Here is a 23,248-nt window from a genome sequence, read left to right as displayed (position 1 = left end):
TGGGAGTAAGAGCCGAACAACAAGCTCGAGCCGCCGTAGCAACAACGTCCAGACTGTCGTTGCACTCTAACCGTACAGTTGTCCATCAAACTAACAAACTACAGCTATTTAACGGCTGACAAAAACAAGAAGTATGAAGGAACAGACGCGGTTTTTCCTTTGGCTGCAACTTTTTACAGCTTGTCTGGTGTTTGGGGTAAACGGTAAGTTACCTCTCTCTGTTTTAACATTTGTTCTATTACTACCAGTCTTTACTGTCAACAGTCCTTACTGCTCAGACCGCAGCCCACAGTGTCCAGTACCGTGACTGTTTCAGTTGAGTTGGTTGCTTGCTTCCCCTCTCGTCACTTCTGATTTTACACAGTATAAATTAGTTGTTGACACCTCAGTTTTTTCCCCCTATCTCCCCCCTTTTTGTGCGTGTGTGCGCGCGCTAATCACACCCCGGCACAAGTGGTGCCTTCACTTCATCGCCAGAATAATGGAGCTGTGGGCATTTGTAGGTGCAAGTTCAAGCAATCCTTGAATAAGTGGACAGGACGTGTGGGAATGTGGTGAGTGGGACACTGGCTGGTTGTGAAACGGGAGGATTGCAGTTGTAAGGATAATCACATAAAAACAACTAAGCGTCTGTAGCTGATGAGATCTAAATGTGTTCCAGGTTTTGTATGGTTTACAGAGTCAACGCTTGGAGGCATTCATGTGCGCATTGACAACCCCCCCCCCCTTTTTTTTTTTTTATTAAAAAGAGAAGCATCACACACTTACGGTGGCTATTATACTTATCCAGTGTTAACCTTATGCCATTGGCGCTTGTCTTTGTTTGCTTTTCCACGCATCAAATACATTTAGGCCGATGGACAAAAGCTGAAATGGCCTGACTTCCACTGCCTCCATTTCTGCTCACACACAAATGGAAAAGGAGTCACATGTGTTTTCCTTGGTATGATGGTGTATTTTCCAAATGTGAAAAAAGGAAGAAAAAAAAAGGATCATTTTCCACCATTTGCATATTGGAAAAAAAAGGGAAATTCATAACTTGGATTACTGTTGTGTAATAGTACATTGCTTTCCAGATTAAACATTTTGATTTATAGTCTATTCAGCTGTCAGTGAGCCACTGGCTTAGTCCTCCTGAGGGATTGAAACTCAGTATCAGAGCAGGTCAAAGCAGTTTCTTCTTCTTTACAGATGTATTTGAAAATATGTTGGAAAGCATAAAAATAAACTAATAAAGAACAGAGTTAGATTGATTTGAAAATAGAAGCGTAGAAGTGGCTACTTTTTTCACAGTATAGCATGACTGTTGTACTTGTCATGGTTTCACTATCTGCCTAATGCTTCTGTGTCAAGAGTTTTTCCTGCCTTTTGACACCCACCAGAGATTTTGTTCAGAGCCAGAGGTAAATCACCAGCATTGTACTTTTTAAATTGCAGTTTACTAATGCATAAACCATGCTTTTCTTTGTAAGATAGTTAGAAATATCAGGAAATTACACTTTTGTTTCCTGTCAAAGTAGCAAAGACTCATTCGCTTTACTGAAGGTGGACTGAACTAGCTGTTATGTGTAAGTCTCCCCTCAAATAGCTGTTTTGAGCCAGAAGAAACAGAGTGTGCCTTGGCTGTGTCTATGGTGCTTGTGTTTGGTGACGAGCCAACATGAATCCTATAATAGATACTTTATGCATTATGCTTTGCTTATAATATAACATCCGAACTACACATTGTGCTTAAGTGCTTCTTAGTGAGTTTTATTGTATTGTTTTGTAGATTTAGTGCTTTCGCTCATCAATTGTGTGGAAACACATGCTGTGGAAAAAGCAAGACATAATTGAAGATATGTTCTGTTTGGTAGTTAAGAGAACCATATTTTTTCTGACTTGAAGGATAGTGAAATTAATGGATAATAAGCAACTCCTCTTACTTATCCCAGGTGCAGTATTGCACAAATGTTTCATGAACATTTCTACGTCTGTTGCTAAAACCGAAATGAATGAAGTGAAGTGCACATCTCCGTGTTCTCTTAGTCCTCAAGACTGACAGACAGGACAGCTGCGGAGAAAAGGTGTAGTTAACCCAACCACAATGTGAAGTCAATTTTCCAGATCCTAGCGTGCCAGCGAACTTCCACCCACACCAGCGCTTGCTCAAATCTCTGCTACAGACAGCAATGAAGGGGGGGAACTTGTTGCTGCTGTGTCATGCAAAATGTTTAGAGGCCATAATAAGAGCTGAGTGGATTTTTCCCACTCTGCGTTTGACCTGATTAGGTTCATTTCAGCAGGTTGTGCTTTGGTTGTCTTCTTCATTAGCTGCTGATGGAAGACAAGTGGTAAATTGAGTTCTGTCAGAGCTGAGGCAATCTTTTTCTCATGACAAGACCACTTAGGATAGCTGACGGAACCAGGGCTAAATATAGTCAGGACACTGTGTGTGTATGTGTATAACTTGTGCATGTTGGCAGGTGTGTATGAATAATTTCCTTTTACAAATTTTCTTGTGAGTCTGAGATAATTGCTAATAGATCAGGTAGATATTGGTCTTACTAAATGTGAGATATCTGATCTCAACAAGGAGTTTAATTTCCTGTTAAAGTGATGATGTTCCTTCTTCGAAGTTGCAGAAAAAAAATCACGAAGAGATTTTCCGGAATAATTTAGTTAGGATTGTTTTTATTTATGTATATATATATATATATTTTTTTTTTTTAATTTTTCAATATTTTTCTGCTATTAATATTAATTAACATCTTATTTTGTATTAAAGAACATATAACCCATGGAATATCTTTTATTGTATATTGACCTTCTGGACTTCTTTACACACTTTCTGATTGCATCATTACTACTTTTACCCAAGTATCTTTTTCCAGCCCATTCTCACTTTTTCTGCATGGTTGTGTTGAAATAATAATAGTAATATAAAAGAAACAGCTTTTCATAACAGTGCACATTGGATTTATTACCTTTTCATATATTTTGGTCTGACTCTGCTAAAAAGGTTCTACTTACTTAGTAGTTAGTTGTTGTTGTTGTTATTGGCTAACAACTTGTGATTGAAAAGTTGCTACCCAGTGAGCATACCCTGGATAAACATTTTGGCTTTTAGAATGAGCATAACTAAATTTACTGGATGGATAGATGGACTATTTTCTTTTTTCTTTTTTTTTTGCTTTTTAATATAAACTCACCAGGAAAGTGTTTCCCATAGACTTCTATAGGACTGGGAATATTTATGAAAACTCATCAGTTTCTCCCTTGATGGCCATGAAAAAGTACAGATTTAAGACAGTTCAGTTTGGTTCACTTTTCACAATCTACATCCGTGTTTTATACACATCCTTTGTCTTGGGGGACTGGCATGGCTGTGCATTGGTCCAACACAGAGCTTTGGAGGACAACATCTGTCAGATTTTATATATTCTATGTCCTTTTTTTTTTTTTTTTTTTTGCTTTTGGAGTTTATTCATCTCCCTTGGGGACAGGACAGGCTCTTTCTTTCTTTCTTTCTTTCTTTCTTTCTTTCTTTCTTTCTTTCTTTCTTTCTTTCTTTCTTTCTTTCTTTCTTTTTTTTTTTTTAAATTCCATATGAATTTTGAATAGCTTCCTTAATCAATGTTTCATAACAATATGGAATATCATCTAATTCGGGACACGTTATTAGTGTCTGTCGCCCCACTTTCCAATCTGCCATGCTGAATATTTTACACGCTGTCTTTTGTGCATTCAGCACTGGAGCCAAGTAGAAAATTGATGGGATTTGCATCCAAGATCAGGAGTTGTTTATACAAACTTTTTGTATTCATATGGTCGGAGAAAAGAACGCCAAATTATTGACGGTATTGCCACAAAGGTTACATCTCCAATGAGTAATCCAGTTAAGACTGTTGTTACTATGGAGTTATTATCTCTATTTCAGCTGTAGTCAGCTACAGACGAGCGTGTTGTTTTGTTGATGGTGCATGACTCGTGTGTGCCTGTGTGTTTGAGTGTGTATTTTTAGCGGCTGGCCTTCGTTGTTGTTTTCTTGGGAGCAGTAGCAGATGGCTGTGCTCTAGAATAGCAAATGCAGATTACAGAAACCTCACCTGCAGCTGGAGTCCCGCTGATTCTTAATATTGAAAAGGCTTGGGTTATCACAGGACCTTCTTTGGGCAGCCATAACACATCCACTTCCTGTGTGTTTAGGTTTCCCCTGCTTGCTCCTTGAGCACTCAGTACTACAGGAATTTTTATTATAGTTCAGCACATCCTTAACTGTTTTAACAAGGGTTGGACGTGTGTGTGTGTGTGTGTGTGTGTGTGTGTGTGTGTGTGTGTGTGTGTGTGTGTGTGTGTGTGTGTGTGTGTGTGTGTGTGTGTGTTTGGACATGATGTAAGCTTTTCTCCTTCTGGTACACTGAGTTCCCACACTCGCCTGCCAGCCTGTATGACCTGGCATGCCAGTGTGTGGACGTCAGAGCAGCGTACAGCATGTTTGCTGTTTTCAAACCCCAGGACCTTTTCAGTCCAGTTGTTAAGACCAACACCATTAGCCATTTCTGAGTCCAAATGGTCCTCCAATTCCCAATAGAAAATGAGCACTGAGACGCCATTGAAAGTTTAAAAAATGGTCTGAATTCTTTTAGCTCCATTAGAACAATCAGCGTAGCTGTTCTCCTAGGTGTTATAGTAAACTAAACCAAGGCTTGCTAGGTTTAGTGGCATGAGACGTTAACGGTAAATGAACCAGTTAGTTAACGTGTAAAGATGATTGTATTTAAATCTGTTTTTTGTAGATTTGTATGATATTTGAAGGTGAGCCTGTTTTTGATGTAAAGGTTAAGTTTTTTTTTGTTTTTGTTTTTTGAAAGTACAGCACTTATATAACTTTGCATGTAAACAAAGCCAGAAAACGAAATACTAGTAACATTTGGAGGGTTCTCAATAGAACTACATGTTGAGGGTCCACAGTGGACGAGTGCTTATGGCATATGGCAAGAACACAAAAAACAAAACAAAAAACCCCACAGAGAACGCCTGAGATCCATGACATGATCTCATGTTAATATGTTGCTGCATGGTTTGGTATTAGCATGATATCCACAGTGAAACATTGACAGCATCATGTTGAAATGCTGTGAGCCTCACACAGTCGAGGAGATGCCTGGGTCCAGAAATGAGGTTGTTATATCGTCAGTAACACACTGGTATCAGTGCCTTGCTGCATTCTGTCCTGCACTAAAACAACTTCTCATGTCCGCTTCTTTTTTCTGTTCTGTTTTTCTGTTCTCACCATGCATATCAACAGTATGGAGACATTACCTTTGAGATTATTGACTTCCAAACCCCTGACCTCTGACAGGTCTCGCTCATTCTTTGCACTTAACATACAGCTTATGAGACTAATCACCCCTCAGACCACAGTCAAGTTACTTCCATATGGCTGCAGATAGCTCCTGTTTTGAATACATTTAATAAGGTAATTCCTTAATGTCTTTTTAACCTGTCTAAGTGTATTATGTTTTGTGCACCACTGTTTTTTTTTTTCTCCAAGTCTCCTTTGATAACTCAGGGGTAATTTGGATGAAAGAAACTTTTTGCCCTTGGCTATGTGTATTTTGTGCACAGCAAATGGCATGCTCTGTGCAGTCCCCACAAATGATTAAGTTTGGAATACAAATGGATCGGACATCAGTGCGGAGGCCAGAGTTTTATGTTACCTCAAGAAGACAGAGGAGTCATTTGAGGACATTAGGAATGTGGTGGACAAACTGAGGACTCATTAAGTGTCCTCAGTTTGTCCACCACATTCCTAATGTCCTCAAATGACTCCTCTGTCTTCTTCCTCATTCAAGGTGCACATTAAATGCAGTAAGTCCAAAAAGTCCCTTGTTGTGGAGCCTACTCATCCTTGTTAAGTGCTCATCTTCTTTCCAGTCTATCCATCTGAATTGTATAGTGATCAGAGGGTACAGATGATTGACTGAGACTGCTGGTTAACTGTAAAGGTTCCTCCTTCTGTGATGTGGGAAATATCTGTTGGTCCCCCCCCCCCCCCCCCAAGTAAACACAACACTTATCACAGACGCTCATACCAAAGCCAACTCCCTGTTTGGACCTCAATCTAGGGCTGGGGCATCATGGGAAAGGCACAGACAGTGACTCATAAAAAGTGAGAGAAACAATGCCCTGTGGAATTGGGTTTTCCAGCCAAACATCACTCCACATACCTTCCTGATCTGTCACTGTGGTTTAGATTTAGTGGGGCACCATGTTGGGTACTTGTAGAAGTGGTGTACTTTTTTGTTTTTTCACTGCATTAATAACTGTAGCAAATATTATGCATCTATATCTGTACTCTTGTAGTACAGAAAACATTTACTTAAACATATTTTTAAGATTTAAGTATCTTGGAAGAGTATAACAGAGCTTGGGGTTCATGTGGTTGCATTTGCAATATGTTATATAACTGGTTAAGTTCAGAGCCATGACTTGTTTGCTTTGTGACTCTTCAATTTCATTATACTTAAAATGAATAGGTGTGAACAACAAAAGTTTCACTCATTTCACTCATCAGTAAAGTGACTTTTACTGACAACGGTGTCATTGTAGGGATTTTTTTCAGGTTGGGTCACTGCCTCTTTGCGGACCACATTAACTTGATGCGTCATTAATTTCATTTCCTCAATACACCCAGGCAGATTTTCAGCTGAATAAGTCAAATCATACCACAAACAGACAGATAAAATGCCGATGGTTGCAAACTTTATTTGATTTTTTGTAAACATATTTTGTTATTCATTTTTATCTGTTGGGTTTCCAGAGGAAGGGAGGATGTGTTCCTTCCCAAAGATAAACAGGCAGCAACTTTGTTTGATAAGGATTTGTTAGTGCTGCCAGGCAGGCCTGTTTCCTAAGAATCCCACGAGATGTGAAAGCACTCAAGGGCCGTGACACTGGATGCAGCACAGATAACCCGGGATATTCGTGGACTGGGCACTTCATGGATAAACAGTCAAACAGGATGTTTGTAAAATGGATCTGATTCTTGCAATTCCCTCAGTGCTGTTTGCTGGTAATAACAAATGAGGTCCATATTGTCATAAGTGACTACGCAATACTCAGACTACACAATATTCATTTGTGCACGTTGAAGAGTAGTGCTTCCGACGTTGGCTAGAGTTTGCACTGAATAAGTTACTCTGTGTTTTGTTTTTGTTTTTAAGAACAACTAAGGATGTGTGTGATCACATTAGAAGCATGCGGCCTTGCGCATTAAATTTAGTCTCTCCAAAATACCATTTTTAGCTATGGCCCTGTGGCCTATGATAATTATACCCTCAGCATAGCTAAAATGCAGTTCTTTAACTTTATATTAGAAGGCGGGGAAAAATATTTATTCCCTCCACCAAAACACAGGGTCAGAACTCCTTTCTTAGCCTGTATGGCAGACTCTGTGGTGATTAAACCACTAGTTTGTCTCAAGGGGTCCAACCTCAGTTTCCTTAACAATTATCTAAATGATGATAAAGTGTTTGCTTAAAAAGGCATCTCTGTCTTCTTGGGTGTTATAAGACGCTAAATCATTGACTTCCTCTGTATTATTCGAAGTGTCAAAATAGCTATATAGAGTTGTCATTTTTAAAGTTGATTTCCAAAATACTATGTATCAATTTGCAGAAAATTGTCATTACATGTGGTTTGTTATTTAAACCCTATAAAGGGCTGATGGCTGTGTGAGATGCTTTCTCGCTAAGTTTGCTTTAGGAGGAGGAAAAAGCGCTTTGATAGAGCATGCAGGAAGTAAAATACCCATTTGCTCATTGTTAATTCACTGTACTTTTTTCACTGGTGTAATTCTCAAATAGACGTAACATATAGTTTGAATTAGAGGCGTCCCTTTTTTGTTGGACTAAAACTCTGCGAGTAAATCAGACCTGATTCAGTCATGATGCTCTTAAAACACCACAACAAACCCTCTGTTTCTTTTTTTCCCCCTCCGCCGAACACTAACTGACATGATTTCCCTCATGCCCAGAGAGCAGCCAGATTGTCAGGTCCAGGCTTGGCAGCAGTTACATCTGGTAGAAGCATCCAGTGTTTGTGTGGTGTTTACAGTGTAGTGATGGCTTACTCAGCTTTTTAAAACCCTCACTTCCAGCCTGCAGCATGGTGTTTACTCTTCAGAAACACAATATGGGAATAGAATGGAAATATGATAACAGAACAACATCATTTTAGTTGTTTAATTGTTGTTACACTCTTACTGAATGGCTTCAGACTATAGTTGTAATGCTAAAAAATGAGCAAAAATTTAATATTAGTAAAAACATGTATAGTGGCTCCATAGTGTGGTGGTTTGCACATACACCTAACAGTGAAGGATCCCTGTTGTAAGGAAGACGAGACCAAAAAATCCAATTGGGGTTGTGTCAGGAAGGCATCTGTTATTAAAAATATGTTAACATATGGAGCTACTCCTTTGTGAAAAAGGGATAGCTTCTTCATTGTAAAGACGCATAAAGCCAATGCTAAACCTGCCTACTGTATGTGAGCATATTTTCTGTCCTGAAATATTCTCCTGGAGATATCAGATGTTTGCTGAGGGGAAAAAGTAAACTGTCAAGCATTTATAAATGTGAAATGAAGCAAATAAACCACCGCTGGCTTCATTAAAAAAAATCAAATTCAATTTCCCCACTAGAAGAACGTACTTTTTTATCAGTTCTTGTGCAGAGTAGTTTATTTTAAATGTAGTACTCAACTTGCCACCATTCCACTCTATATGCAGGTGATTTCTGTGAGGTGAACGTGTGCACTAATGGTGGGACCTGTGTGACCGGGGCAGGGTCTCCATTCATCTGCATCTGTCCTGATGGCTTCTCTGGAGAAACCTGCAATGAGACTGAGTCTGGTATGTTATGCCTCTGCAGGATGACTGATTCACAGTTTACTGCTTAGTTTTTCCTTCAACATTTTCTGGCATACCCCACTTCAGAAGCCCAAGTTTAATTTTGTTAAATCAAGGTTAAACCCCTTTCATTAAAAAATTACATAGAACACTGCTTAAACTCTGTTAAACTTGGCTCTTTTTTCAATACCCAAAGGACCTTGCAACCCCAATCCATGTAAGAATGATGCCATCTGTGAGGTGACGGGCCACTCCCGCCGAGGTGATGTCTTCAGCGAGTATGTCTGCAAATGCCAGCCAGGCTTTGATGGAGTTCACTGCCAGAACAGTAAGTTTGTGCTCCCTCTTGACTGTTGTAGGTTGCAAATATAAAATACTGGCAGGCTTTTTGTGGGCCTTGTAGAGCTGCTGTAGTGTAATAACTCTACTTAATGAAGGCCAACTATGAATGAAAATTGAAAAAAAATGGATGTTGGAAGAGTTTTTTTGACTTCTACTGATGCTTACTTGTGGAGAAAATTGTAATAAGCAGACCTAAGTCTCAGTGTTGCCACTGTGCTACTATTGTGTGTGTGTGTGTTTGTTTGTTTTTTACCAGCAGTACATACTTTGCCATGCCATTAACTAGCACGTGTAATGACGTCCACATTGATCAGTGTAATGTGATACGCTAACATGGAGACAGCTGCTGTGAGTACTGGCCACCAGACCGACAGTTGTCATCCTTTTTCAGACGTCACTCAGACCAGGTTGCTTTAAACAGGGTCAGCCTGAAAGAGTCGAAACAAGGATGGGAACGTGCTGCGCTCCTGCAGCTGCCTCCACCCCTGCACACACAGACAGATGGTTACTGTTTGCAGGAGAAGGCAGCAGAGTGACAGTTACCACACGTGCTCAAAGAGCTCATTTGCAAGTCAGACCTTCAAAGTGTATTTTTGTGTGAACCTGTGTGCTTTTCTGTCCTAGGTGTCCAAGGTGCAGATTTAAATTCAAAGAAAGGTAACAGTGAAAACAGGAGTGTTTGCTGCACTTTTATCTCTTTTCCTTCTTGGATCCAACTTCTCTCTGTTCGCTCTGGCTGCATGTGGAGGCTGAGGAATTTGGCTACATTCACAGATACACTTATAGACAAGGAACCGCTGAGTTCAGCATTATCTCTAACTCAGCACAAATAGTCCTTTATGAATCAAGGCCAACCACAAAAACAGCAGTGATATCATTGTAGCATTAGATCCACCAACTTTTAATCAGTTCAGCCACCCTGATGGGATGGGTCTTGTTATACTAAAACATTTGCTCAGATATCAGTGAAGCTGTGCATCATTCCCGCTGAGTCAATTAGGTTGCTTCCAAGTTCTCATCTATTTTAATTTACAGTCCCCAGAGTGTATTTAAGTTCAAGACATTCTTTTTTTCATTTAAGAAACCATAGCCAAGGAATCTGTTTCTGTTTTCTTTTCCCCTCAAAAACCACAAATCACAGCTCATCAAAATCTATACATTCACAAGTCATTTGGCAGTTAATGTTAGCTAAGCTGCCAGAGTATGAGCCCTCCATGGGGCAGGCATTTACACTAATTAGATGATGCCTCAGGGATAATGAGGAGTGGAATTTATTTGACCATGTCTGTTTGAGAGCCCCCCTGAGGACTGCTGGGTCATAAAGGTCCCCCTCATTTTACAGCTTCTGATGACTTGTTTGACAGTTTAAGTGCTCTAAAATATGTCTGTGTGTGTGGGCAAGGAGTAACTACCATGGCAGCCAGCTCCTATGGTTTGTGTGAAGCAAAAGGAGTCTGGAAGAAGAAAACCGGTGACTGTGGTGAACCCAGGGATGTAGTGTAGTTAAACATTTAGCCAACATTCTCACATTCACTTCACACTTGCACATTCAGACAGAAATATGAGGCCAGAACTTCAGAAAAATAAAATATTCAGAAATGTGAGGCTGTATAGGATTGGTAATGCATGGGAGTCTGTGATTGGAGTGATGGTGCTAATCAGAAACCAGTCAAGCTCAAAGCCTGACAAGCAGGTGTCAGCAAACTGGAAGCCAGATGTAGGAGATGATGTTCGCACACAAACTACTGCATGGAAAAAAAATACTATAAATAGAAACAGAAAAGAAGTGGAAGATTGGCTGATCGGGGAATGGGGGGTACAAAATGGCACCATTCAACTCCACTTCAAGATTCGCAGCCTAAAATTATTTTGAGAAACACATCAAAGGAACAAGAAATCTACTGGAAAACAGCTTAATCACGTGTGGGCTGCACATCCCACATGAACAGCCGCACGCAGCTCATGATCTCATGTACAGACTGTTTAGCATACACTTACACACACACACACACATGGTTTATCCCTCGTGCCAGTCTAGCCAACAGAAAGTGGCGGTCCATGCTGAGTGCTAGCAACGTCAGCGCTGCTTCTGTTGCCGGGTGAAAAAGCGAACATGGAGGCGGAACAGTGAATTAAGTCTGCCCTCCTTACAATGTCACACTCACTACTCAGGTCTGACTGCAGCAGTTCTGATTGTCCTATCAAATTGGCCTAAAAGCCTTTATGGGTTGTACAGAATTTGTGTGTGTGTGTGTGTGTGTGTGTGTGTGTGTGTGTGGTGGCGGGGAGGGGGTGGGGGGTTATAGAGATGCAGAGAGAGAGAGAGAGAGAAGGATGTTGAATGCTTTTCACTTCAGACCGAAGCAGATTAATGCAAACAGTACGGGAAAGAGTCTTTTTCTTCTTACAGTCTTTAAATCCCACATTTCCGAACAGTTATTCCGACTTCTTGGAAATCAGTGCGGAGGCCAGAAAAGGGTGTGTCTATGAGTGTTCTGATCTCTCATTTGTTTTGGGAGAGTTTTCAACTCCTCCCAGGATGTGGTGGTGCGGACAGTCTGGGACACATGCCCCCTGTGGAATACAGGGTGTGTGTTTCATGTGTGTTTGTGCCGTCGTGAACTCTGTTGTGCCTGGCATATATTTTTTGGTTCTCTACAGTCTGCATTTAAGAAACCCTGTTGACCTAATAGGAACTCAAAGCAGCTTATGTGGAATCACTACATGCTCTTAAGAATCACGACACAGCTGTCAGGTGTTTTGATAAGAGGCTGAAGCCTCACAGGTAAAAAACAAACAGACTAGTAAAGGTGGGTAGTCACAATTAACCATAGAGGTTGCTTCCATGAAAATAAAGACATTACAGCTTGGATGGATGAAGTGAAGTAAAATTATGTATTTTTTTTATATTAGTTCTTGACATTAAGTTATTTTTAAAGTAAAAGGAATTTGTCAAAAGTAAAACATTCTCCGTCCACTAAATAAGTATACATATTTGAGTAATACTTAAAATTTTATTAAGTGAGTTGGCTTTAAAAAAAACTAGACTTATGGCATTCACCCATGAAGTTATGATAGATTAGAGGAGCCTGCTGTGTTTTTATTTGAAATTGTAGTGAGTCGAGTGGCTTTGCCCAAGATCCTCAAGAAAGTACACCAACCACATTTGTGTAAATATGTAAATATAATGTGGTGTTTAACTTTAGATTACTTCTAACTTTAGAAGGGTTTTGCAGGGAACCTTGAAATCCGTCAAACTTCCCCTTCTCTTTTCTTTTTTCTTTTAAGCCACAAGGACATGAAGTCATGAATAATGAATACATCATACAAGAGTGTGGAGATGCAGTAATATAGATAGTAAAATGTTTCACTATAGAAGCTTTGGTGTTATGGTGGGACAGACTGTTATAGGCTGTGCTATAACAGTCTGTTCAGTTCACAGCACACAGAAAATAACACATTTCAGCCTTTTTTTTAAATTTAATAATGCCACTGGGGTTAAGAGCAGCTCTTGGTTACTGTACCATGGCAACAGTATGAGAAGTGATTAAAATATGTAATCTTGTCACTTCATGTTGGCTTTAGTTTGAATAAATGACTTTGTTCCTGTTTAATAGTTGTGCTAAATTTCATAAAAATCATAAGGTCGAACGTTGCTAGCATTTATACTGAGTTTAGCAGTTTCATATAAATAAGTTTCAGAAGGTTCTTAAGTAACGTCCTTGGTGTGTTGCTACTCTTTGTCTTTGTGGAGAAGGGTTTCTGTTTTGTTGTAAAATCACATCAATCGTTTAGTTTCAGAGCTCACTTTGAGAACCTTGTAAGGTCTAGTCTCACACTGTGAGGTATGGAGAACACGACACTTTTAAAAGAGTAACTCCAAAGCAGGTTTGGACTGTCAGATGCAAGCTGGCACCTCATCCCACTCTGCTGCAGCACAGATCCAGGATGCAGACAGCTTTGGTGATCGCCACAAAGCGCTGCCAGCGGACCTTGGCTGTGCTTCGATCAGGGTCAGATTTCAAACAAGCCACGTGAGATCTCTATTGGTTTTCGCTTCCTGCTGAGACAGATATTGACACTCTAAATATTGTGCTAGTGTGCCGTTTCCCTTAAACGTGATAGGGTTTGTTGGATCCCAGCCATAGAGAGCTGGCCTGTTTAGCTACCACGCACTCGTCCCACTAAAATCTATATGTACAAACAGTTAGCTGATACTGGGATGCTACTACACACAGAACAGTCAGTATTGTTTTTCTTTTAGTCGTGCAGGTCATACATTTTGCAACATTTCCCTTGCCTGTTTTCTCCCTCTCTTCTTTCCTCCCCCTTTTATCAGATAGATGGATAAATGGATTAGCGCCTAGATCTGACAAGGCTGTGTGGTCCTCCTGGTCCTCAATCCTCTTACAGGAGGAGGGCCACCAGCTGACGCTCCTCAGAACTTGACAAGAGTTTGTCTTACTAATGTTGTCTGGTTTGTTTTCTTTGAAACCTCACAGATCATCTCACTTATTTGTGACAAGAACTCAGTTTGTCCCCACAAATCCTCTCGCCCCAGAAAACAGCTGTCTGATTTTAAATAAGTTTTAAAGTAAATAAAAATGGAAGATTGACCTTTAACTTTTGACTGTTTCTACCCATGAATTAGCAAAGTGCAAGTATTCATACACCATGTGCTACATTCATCCTACACATTTTATTTTATTTTCCTTTTTTCTGTTTCTGTAGTTTCGAATGTTGTAACGATCCAGTGCATGTAAAAAAAAATAAAACAATAATAATAATAAAAACAATTATGCTGTAATAAATTGTTATAGTAAAATGTAAAAGTGCTCTGATACAGGAAATACCAGCATGCCTGGATATAGACAGAGGTAGCTGCTAACATTTTTTTTTCACAACAACAAAGTGATCTAAGAGGCTATTTGCAACATGCGTTTAAAATATTCAGCTGCTAAAATAGTCAGTTTTATGTGATGAGCTCCCCGAGCTAGAAGTGTCACAGCTGTGGACCTCATTATCCAGAGTTTGCGGATGCACATTTCAAAATGACTATATATTCCTCCTGTGACGTTTGAAAATGAATGTTTGGACACAGAGCTATTTATAGAGAGAGCATGTGGGCAGGAAGATGCTGCTGTGTGTGCGTGTTTGTTGGTTAGAAACATTACATCAATGTGCTGAGTTGTTTGCGTGCATTTCCCTGCGTAATAACAAGCACTCAGGATTAAAGCTTTAGAGATTTGGTCTGAAATTCTGCTTTTTGTGTGCAGTCATCTGTACAACCAGCATCATTTGTGCCTTGGTCCTGAATGTGGTCAATATAGAGTGCCTTCAGTGCCGGTTTAGTCACACTGACAGTTGTGGTGGGTGAGATGAAAAGGAGTTTAGTCCCATTTTCATTCTGCTGATTTGTCCCCCTCTCCGTGTTACAGTTTTTAAGTGGGACACATAATGTTTGTAAGGGTACCATCAAGAGGTGATGCAAAGAATTACAGCAAAATGAACACATTCAAGGCACTGAAATGATTCTCCAGAAGATCATCTATTCTACTTTGAGCATCCAGAAATGGAGTCAGAGATTTCCTATAATGACACATTTACTTCTGGGAGATTTGTTTTATAATCTACACCTAAAACACACGATCTCATGTGCAGTAGTCTCTTTGATGTCAAATATATCTGTCAAGTTTGCATTTTCTGACCTAGGACTAAGCTCGTCTCACTAACCTCTCTACAGCTCCAGTTCTGCTGGCACAGCATGAGGTGACCTTACTGTAAATCAGATGATTGAATATTGAACTCTGTTTCTCAAGCATGATATGCAGCTCACTCACACTTCTAACCATAATCTGCTTTTAAACTTACCTATAGTTGACCTGTCCTGTAACAACACTGACTGTGATTTATCTCCCTGTAGATGTAAATGACTGCGCTGGACAGCCATGTGAGAATGGCGGTACCTGCAGAGACCTGGATGGAGATTTCAAATGCCACTGCCCTTCCCCTTATGTAGGAAAACACTGCCAACTTCGTAAGTGTCAGACAAGCACTTGGTATGACAAAATGCTTTGAGGGATAAATAGCTAAAAAACAAAGACATTTTTTAGATGGCAATAAAAAAACTCCATATCTTCTTAGCTTTAATATTGCTAATGTAACAGAAGCACTGTGATTAAAGGAAGTGCACGACACTAAAGAGGATAGGGGATGGTGGCCAAGCTGCTGGGGTTTTATGATGATCAATGCTCAACATAAAGATGGTCTGTTCAAAATGCGAAATCAATGCTTTGTTCAATTAGGCTGATTCAGTGCTCTGCATCCCTAATGATTTTATGGTTCAGGCTAGTAAAAGTTATGCATACACATCACATGTGTGAGACCAGATACTGACTTTTTACATGCCTCTCCATTGGTGACCGTCAGATGCAGAATTTTGGGGGGAGTTCTTCATCCCTTGAGCCAATTCTTCTGAATATGATACTTGAGAAATGTGTTGTTGGTACTGATTTGATACAGACATTCACTTGGACTTAATAAATAAATAATAAACTAATTTCAGTTTTGTTGTCAAAGAAAACACAATTTTGGTTATAAGTGAAGAATTAAAAAGCAACAGCAGAAAATCTTCTATAGAGCCTCTAGCTGCCAATTACATTACCAACACAGACATGTCACCTATATAAATTAGGTTGATTACTAGTACAGGTGGATGCTGGGGTTGTGAAGGAGTTGAATCAGCAGGTAGCCACGCAGGGCAGCAGCACTGCTGACATATCAGACCCCAAGACTGGTATGATACTGGGGAGTGAGGCGTAGTAAAAGTAAAACTATCTCATAGGCTTCGCACCACGTGAAGAACGTGAAGACTGCATTGTGACATAATGTTTATTCAGCTCCATATCTCAGAAACAGAAATGAAATGGAAATAAACTTTAACCTAACTCCAGGCTCTTTCTTCAGGCTGTATTTCTCTTCTCGGCATGGAGGGAGGGGGCATTGCCGAGTCACAGATCTCAGCCTCATCAGTCCGCTACAGCCTACTGGGCCTGCAGCGCTGGGGCTCTGAGCTTGCCCGCCTCCACAACAAGGGACTGGTTAATGCCTGGAGTGCTGCTGCACATGACAAGAACCCATGGATACAAGTGAGAATAGTTATACAGTAGATTATGAGTGTAATGCAGGCAGTTAGAAAACTGACCATGTAGACTGACAATAATAAATAAAGGCTGGTGAGAAATTAGGGTCTGGAATCATCGAGATTTAGAACAAATGCATTTCAATCATAAACTTTTAACATATTCTCACAATATGCAGAGCTTTTTGTTTGGACTGCTTCATTTTACCTCTTATGTTTTTGAGATTTTGAAAACTATTTGATTTAAAGGGAAGGGAGACTCATCTTACCATCATCCATTTCTACATTTCCAGATCAACATGCAAAGAAAGATGCGCTTCACAGGAATTGTGACACAGGGCGCCAGTCGCATGGGCACAGCTGAGTTTATCAAGGCCTTCAAGGTGGCCTCCAGCCTGGACGGCAGGACATACACCATGTACAGAACAGATGGACAGAGAAAAGACTATGTAAGGCAACAGAAGAATAAAGCACACGGTATTCTAGTTGAAAAGTCTGGTTTCCATTGCTTTATGTTAGAATTGCAGTAACTGTTCCAAACAAGACAGATTCCACAGTGATAAAAGACTTTCCTTTACAAATAAATAATATATCACACATCACACAGATAAATCTGGTAATACTCTACGGTTACTATAATGCCACACTTTTGACTGCATCAGCTTGAAAGCAGAAGTTTATTCAAGATAGGTCACAAAGCTACTAACAATGGTTGCTAACACTCACCTGATGGTGCAGTTGACACAGTTTGCTTGCTCCCACCTCTCTCCTAGATTTTTGTGGGGAACATGGACAATGACGGCACCAAGACTAACATTTTTGACCCCCCGATCATTGCCCAGTACATCCGCATCATTCCCGTTGTGTGTCGTAAGGCTTGCACTCTGCGCATGGAGCTGGTGGGCTGTGAACTCAACGGTAAATTCACAAAGAAAACATCCGCTGTACACATGCCGCGCACACATGTTAGGTTCTCAGTTTATTGAGGTTTGTTAGTGACTGAAAGAAGCTTTTTAACATGCAGGCTTAATGTGGGAGGAAGTTTTCAGGAAGGGAAATCCAACAGCCTTTTTTCTGCTGGCATTTATCTCCTATGTTTTGTCACTAATTATTTCAGTTTTGCATTGAGCGGTTAATTATGATCAAACGATGTCATGCGCAGGGTAATACTCTTTGCCAGCTCTGAACGCAGCTGTGTGCTGTCTGAGTCTAAGATGTTCCCTAAAGAATTTATTAAAACCATATGATTATATATACCGCAACATATTGGATGCTAATTGGTAAAAGACTCATCATATTCATCGTCCCAATGTTGTCACCCCAGGAGGCTGATGTAACATGTGGTTCTTTGAAGTCTTCTGTATTTCAGTAGAAGCATATTCATCTTTCTTTTCCTTTTATCATTATCATGTAGTTCCTTCAGTCTTGCTGGCCTCGTTGCACTGTCAGACATCTGTTTCTCTTTGTTGTCTCTTATCAGTGTGTGTTCTTCTTCCACTGAACTTCAGTTTCTGCATGATTCCACAGTTGTGTAACACGAGATCCCGACCAGCATGTGTTTTTGGTTTAATCACTTTACAACATACTAATACTTTCACATTCACTTTAATGCAAAATGCTCATTACCTAATCTAGCACTGTTTGTTTTACATTCACTGACTTGCTTCAACGCTGTTGAGTGAATCAGCTCAACTGTAAAGATGCTGTTTTAATATTCAGGTGCTTGTGCTAAATATTTTTCATGCAGCTTTGACCCCTGTTCATTTAACATGCATGCTCAGCTGTTCCACTAACCCATCACTCATTAAAAGTCTGTTACAGCCTTTAAATATTACACTGAGCTCCACGCATTTTTCTTTTTTTTTAAGGTCTTTATTCTGCACATGTAAAATTACATAAAGTAAGAATACTGTGGACCTCCAGTCACTGTAAAACCTAATGTTCTCCTCATCCAGTGGGTGTTTGTCAGCCTCAGGTGTGATTGGGTAAGAGCAGAGACGTTATAGAACAAAGAAAAGTAGAAATCTTTGGGCCCAGCAAAACCAAAAAACTAATAAGCCATTCATCTTGTTGCATGCTCAGAGTTGAAGCTCATGTAATTTTAAACTGCGGGTTGGTGGGCATAACTAATAGTATTCATAATGAAGATGAAGGCAAGTGTATGTAGTGGGTTTTTTTTAGCTTGCTTTATCCTTGGTGTGAACAAACATGGCAGTGCTCTGGTGAGCTGAGCCAGGCACTCCAAGTATATGATTTTATGTCCCCATGAAATTAAAACATTCATTTAGACAAAAGCCCAATGTTGTTAGCCTAAAATGGCAGCTAAATAGCAAGACTGTCTTGTAGAAGAAATGTAGTTGGTCTAAGGGTTAGGTCAATACATTATGAAATATAAATGATTCCAGCCAGCCGCAACAAAGAGTTGAGAAACACCCACATTTTGTCCTTGCTCATTTGTCTGTCGCTTTGCATCACTGGCTGGCCTTGGGCTGCTTCCTCTCCGTCCTCTGTCTATCATGCTTTCTTTCTTTCTTTCTTTCTTTCTTTCTCTTTCTTTCCATTCCTCTTTTCTCTCTTTCCTTTGTCTCTTCTTCTCTGCCTGGTCTCACCTCCACAGTGTATTCAAACGCTTCAGGTTGTTCAGAGCCAATGGGCATGAAGTCCAGATTGGTGTCTGATCGCCAGATTACAGCCTCCAGCACCTTCCGCACCTGGGGCATTGAGGCCTTCACCTGGCACCCTCACTACGCCCGGCTGGACAAACAGGGCAAGACCAACGCCTGGACTGCTGCTACCAACAACCGATCTGAGTGGATACAGGTGGGAGAAGACTGGCCAGAGTTGCACACTGGTTTTTATTTAATGCATTCTACTCATGTAAAGGTTCTTTTCTTTTGTCTATGACCTCAGGTTGACCTTCAGTCTACCAAGAGGATCACAGGAATCATCACACAGGGAGCCAAAGACTTTGGCTCTGTCCAGTTTGTCACAGCCTTCAAAGTCGCCCACAGTGATGATGGACAGTTGTGGACCATAGTTAAGGACGAGACCACAAAGACAGACAAGGTCGGTCCAACAGCACAGGGGAACAAAATGAATTTAAATGTTCTTCTAATTACTGAGTAAAACTTAACACACCTAGACTGGCCACAACATTAAAACCATCTGCCCAATCTTGTGTACCTTCCAGTCATGGTACCCAAACAGCTCTTACTTTAACCGTGTGTTTTTTGTAATCGGTAAATAATTAAATAAAGCAAAAAACTGAATAACAACGAAATCTGTATTTGATGTACTTGTCTGCATCTGGAGCCAGTTATGCTGTCACTGGGACTGATTAGTCTTCTGTGTGTATTCATTTCCATTACATCCAAAAAATCAATTGATCTGCAGATGCAGGCAGTATACGGCCAGATTAGGTCACACTGAGGCGTGGCTCTGATTTAATCAATAAAACATTTATGACTTTATGATCTCATTTTGAATTTTGTGTTTTATGTTGACAATGGTTTTAGATCCCATGTTCCTTTTTACTTTTGCAACTAAAATATCTTAATGGATCTTAATAACTTTACACAGTAAATTAAGGCGGTTTTACTGTTGCAACAACATGTGAAACTGTTGTGTTAATTAATCACTTTCTTCTCTTCAGATTTTCCCAGGCAACAGCGACAACAACGTTCACAAAAAGAACATCTTTGAGCCGCCGTTCTACGCCCGATATGTCCGCATCCTGCCGTGGGAGTGGCATGACCACATCACCCTGCGAATGGAGCTTCTGGGCTGTGACGAGTAGCGTTGCCCCCCCCCTACCTCCTTTTCTCTACCTCCTTCCCCTCTCTTTGCTTTCCTCCCTTCCCTCTTAATTCCCTCCTTTCTTTCTCCCTGTTGAGCCACACCTGCACTGCCTTGCTCTCAGCCCTAGAGGGCAGCAAACACCAGAGTAGCACACCATGACCTAAACCCTGGCTGGCCGGAGGTGGGAGTTGTTGCCCCTAACCAGTGTTACCAGAAGTCCACGTGTGCCCTCTGTTTTTGTTTCCTGAACTGATCATTCATCTTTTCCACCTGAACCAAATCTGGGATCTTTTCAGGAAGCAGATCTATGGACAGATATGATCCAATCTATTGGCAAAATATAAATAAAATTATTGTGTCCCTAATCCCCGTGTTTGAGGTCAGGGGTAACACGACTGCTGCTGTACCAGTTGGTGCTACCTGGACTCTGATCTTAAATCTGTTCTTTGTGGAACATGGAACCTCCGAGACCCACAGCTGGTGATGTATGTACGCTCCATTAAAACAGCTTGCACATATCCTTTAAATGAACCCTTGAGCTCCCCTGAAGAAACACAGAATATATATTATCTTTTGAAGTTACACTGAGGGTTATGGACAAAACTTAATCTGAACATAATATCTAATAATTAATATATGATTAACATATTGGCAAATAACCAGATTTTTTTTAATGTATTTTTATTTGAAAAAACGACCAAATTTACTCACAACAAACTAAAAGCTTGTAATATTTTATTTTGCTTGGCAAAAAAAAAAATATGTGAGACTGGAAATCTCAAGGTCAGTCTTAGAGTAGTACTAGTCTTTCTCACCAGTGGTTTAAAGAGTTAAATTCTTGGTTTGTTACCTTTTGTTCCTTTTCAGGGCTGCTTTAAGATGTTTAATGTCTATTTAATATCTAGTTCCAAGCTTTAGTATAGCAGCCACTAACAGAATAGTGTTCCTTTTTTGTACAACAGTAAATTCTTGACCTGGATGCTTCAAATAAAGATGCAATCCACACATATTTTTTTGCCAGCACATCCTCAGGTTGTTGTTGTATTTATAAAAATCTAGTATATGGTGCACTGGTGCTGACACACAGAACAGAAAGAGGAATCAAATGTGTTTAAGTCTCCATCATTACAAACCTATAGAGTCACTTCGCTTGTGATCTAAAATACCTGAGGAGACACCCGGGATCAGATATTTTAAACAAAAGACAGCAGGTTTAAGATAATTAAGAGGTAATTAATATATGAAAGACAAAAACAACACTTTTTTCTTTATTTGCAAATCATTCAAACACATACTGCAGTCATTAGAGGGGATAAAATTTTTCAAAACATTTAAGATCACTCAGAAAATGTTTTTTGTTTTTTTACAGTTATTGCAGTCTTTCATGTGTTATTAGCTATAGCAGATATATTTTACTTTTATAAAGTCACATTTGTGTTCTGGTTATAAAAGTCTCAGATCTGGACCCCCTACTCAACTTATGTTTTACTGAAATAACAGTATTAAATCTGTAAATATATGTATTACCAGATGCAAGCCTAAAACTAAACGGATGTCGTCTCAGGTCAAGGTAGATCTGCTCCAAATATTCACACAGTTTCACTTTTTTATGGCACTTTTATGTTCGTGTTTTGAAAGTATTAAAAACCAAAAAAAAAACTGTGCTGTGCATTGAAGAACAAACATAGATTTTGCTGTTATGTGTATAGGTAAGCAGCAGAGAAATCAAGTTTGCAGTTCAGTGTCTGTTGGATTAAACTGAGTTTTGAAAGTGGTGTGTGTGCGTGTGTAGGGGGGAAGGGGTTTGGGTTTAACATTCATATACGCAGTACGTTTGTACTGGGATCTGCCTGGATTGGTAGACGCTAATGTTTGCAGCAGATCATTTACTTTGGGTCCAGCATTATGCCTCCAGTTCAAAGCTGCAGCCCTGCTGATAAGATACCAAATTAAAGCTGATTTTAACGCTTCCACTGGACATGACACAAGCCTCCATATCATCAGCTTTCTGCCACCCTGTCACAGTATTCTAAACCTTTCCACCCCATGAATTATGAATTATGGGCTTGTGCAATATTATACTGTGTTAGTTTTGATGACAATAAATATTAATTCAGGATCCCTAAAAAATGCATGAGGGGACAGCAGTGCCACTGAGAGGTCGCGGATAGATGTCGGTGTCAAACACTGTACAGTATTTATTATCGGCGCAGATGATTCCAGGCAGCAGGCAGCCCTCTTATCCACGTCTGCATGCGTTTTATTGGTTAATAGTTGCTCAGTTTAAGTTTCCACTTTACTGGTGACATTTTTTCTAGATAGTCATCAGCATTGAAGTTATAGATATCTTGTTCCCCTGTTCTGGCTTTTTTTCTGATTGATCAAAAAGAAACTGATGATATTGATGTGTTTTATGTATTATGAGTTACTGACTGTTGACCTCTGAATTTTGGCTGGTTTTGAAGCTTTTAAAAAAAAAAAAAATTTATTATTCCAGTCTTGTGTTTCTAAGAGGACCTTGTGTTTGGCCTTTGTATCTTTTAAAATGAACGAATAAATAAAGAAAACTGAAAAACTGTCATGGTGAATTGACTGGGGGCTACTTGACTGTTACAGCAGCAACCTTTAAATCTGTCTTTGGGTGGCAGACTTAGGTTATATTATGCTGAATTAATTGGACCTGTTTTCCATTTAAAAAGGTGGCAGATCAAAAGATGAGGAGCGTGGAGGGTTGTTTTTGCCTGTTTAGCATTTAAACACCCCAAGGGTCTTTCTTTTTACCACTCTGCCTGTTTAAATGTATCGTCACCCAAAGAGGGCATGTCTTCTTTTCTCATTACAGCCTGTGAAGGTCACTCCCAAGTAGGGAAATCCCTCTAAGGTTTGACCCACATAATTGCAATCATATGAAAATACATTCACATGGTGACACGGTGGCGGTTAAATTCTTGTCGGTTTGGGCTTTTTTTTTGCTAGAACTGAACAAACAAAAGGTAAATGTTGTGGAAAATTACTCCAGCAAAACCTTCAGATGATTGTTGTTGTGAACTGCTCCTATATAATAAAATTTAGCT

The 23,248-nt window shown here is 39.9% G+C and overlaps 1 protein-coding gene across 4 annotated transcripts; it reads left to right on the top strand.

The window, feature by feature from the left end:
* Window positions 1-22,762, top strand: mfge8b (milk fat globule EGF and factor V/VIII domain containing b). 4 transcript variants are annotated; one of them, XM_085282900.1, is made up of 11 exons: window positions 1-203; window positions 8,774-8,896; window positions 9,090-9,221; window positions 9,860-9,892; window positions 15,159-15,272; window positions 16,202-16,383; window positions 16,670-16,825; window positions 17,150-17,294; window positions 18,994-19,196; window positions 19,287-19,442; window positions 20,029-22,762. In XM_085282900.1, the coding sequence occupies exons 1-11, from the start codon at window positions 134-136 to the stop codon at window positions 20,170-20,172; spliced, it is 1,458 nt and encodes a 485-aa protein (XP_085139026.1). In that variant the 5' UTR covers window positions 1-133; the 3' UTR covers window positions 20,173-22,762. The 4 variants fall into 4 exon arrangements, with proteins under 4 accessions (XP_085139026.1, XP_085139027.1, XP_085139028.1 ...); XM_085282901.1 differs by having other exon boundaries at window positions 2-203; window positions 19,012-19,196; XM_085282902.1 differs by lacking the exon at window positions 9,860-9,892 and having other exon boundaries at window positions 2-203.
* Window positions 22,763-23,248: the final 486 nt, after the last annotated feature.

Source organism: Mchenga conophoros, linkage group LG7 (genome assembly GCF_057382185.1).
Source record: "Mchenga conophoros isolate Kocher_MC1m ecotype Shallow Benthic linkage group LG7, M_conophoros_male_GT1.1, whole genome shotgun sequence".
NCBI lineage: Eukaryota > Metazoa > Chordata > Actinopteri > Cichliformes > Cichlidae > Mchenga > Mchenga conophoros.
This window is presented reverse-complemented; position numbering and strand designations above follow the sequence as displayed.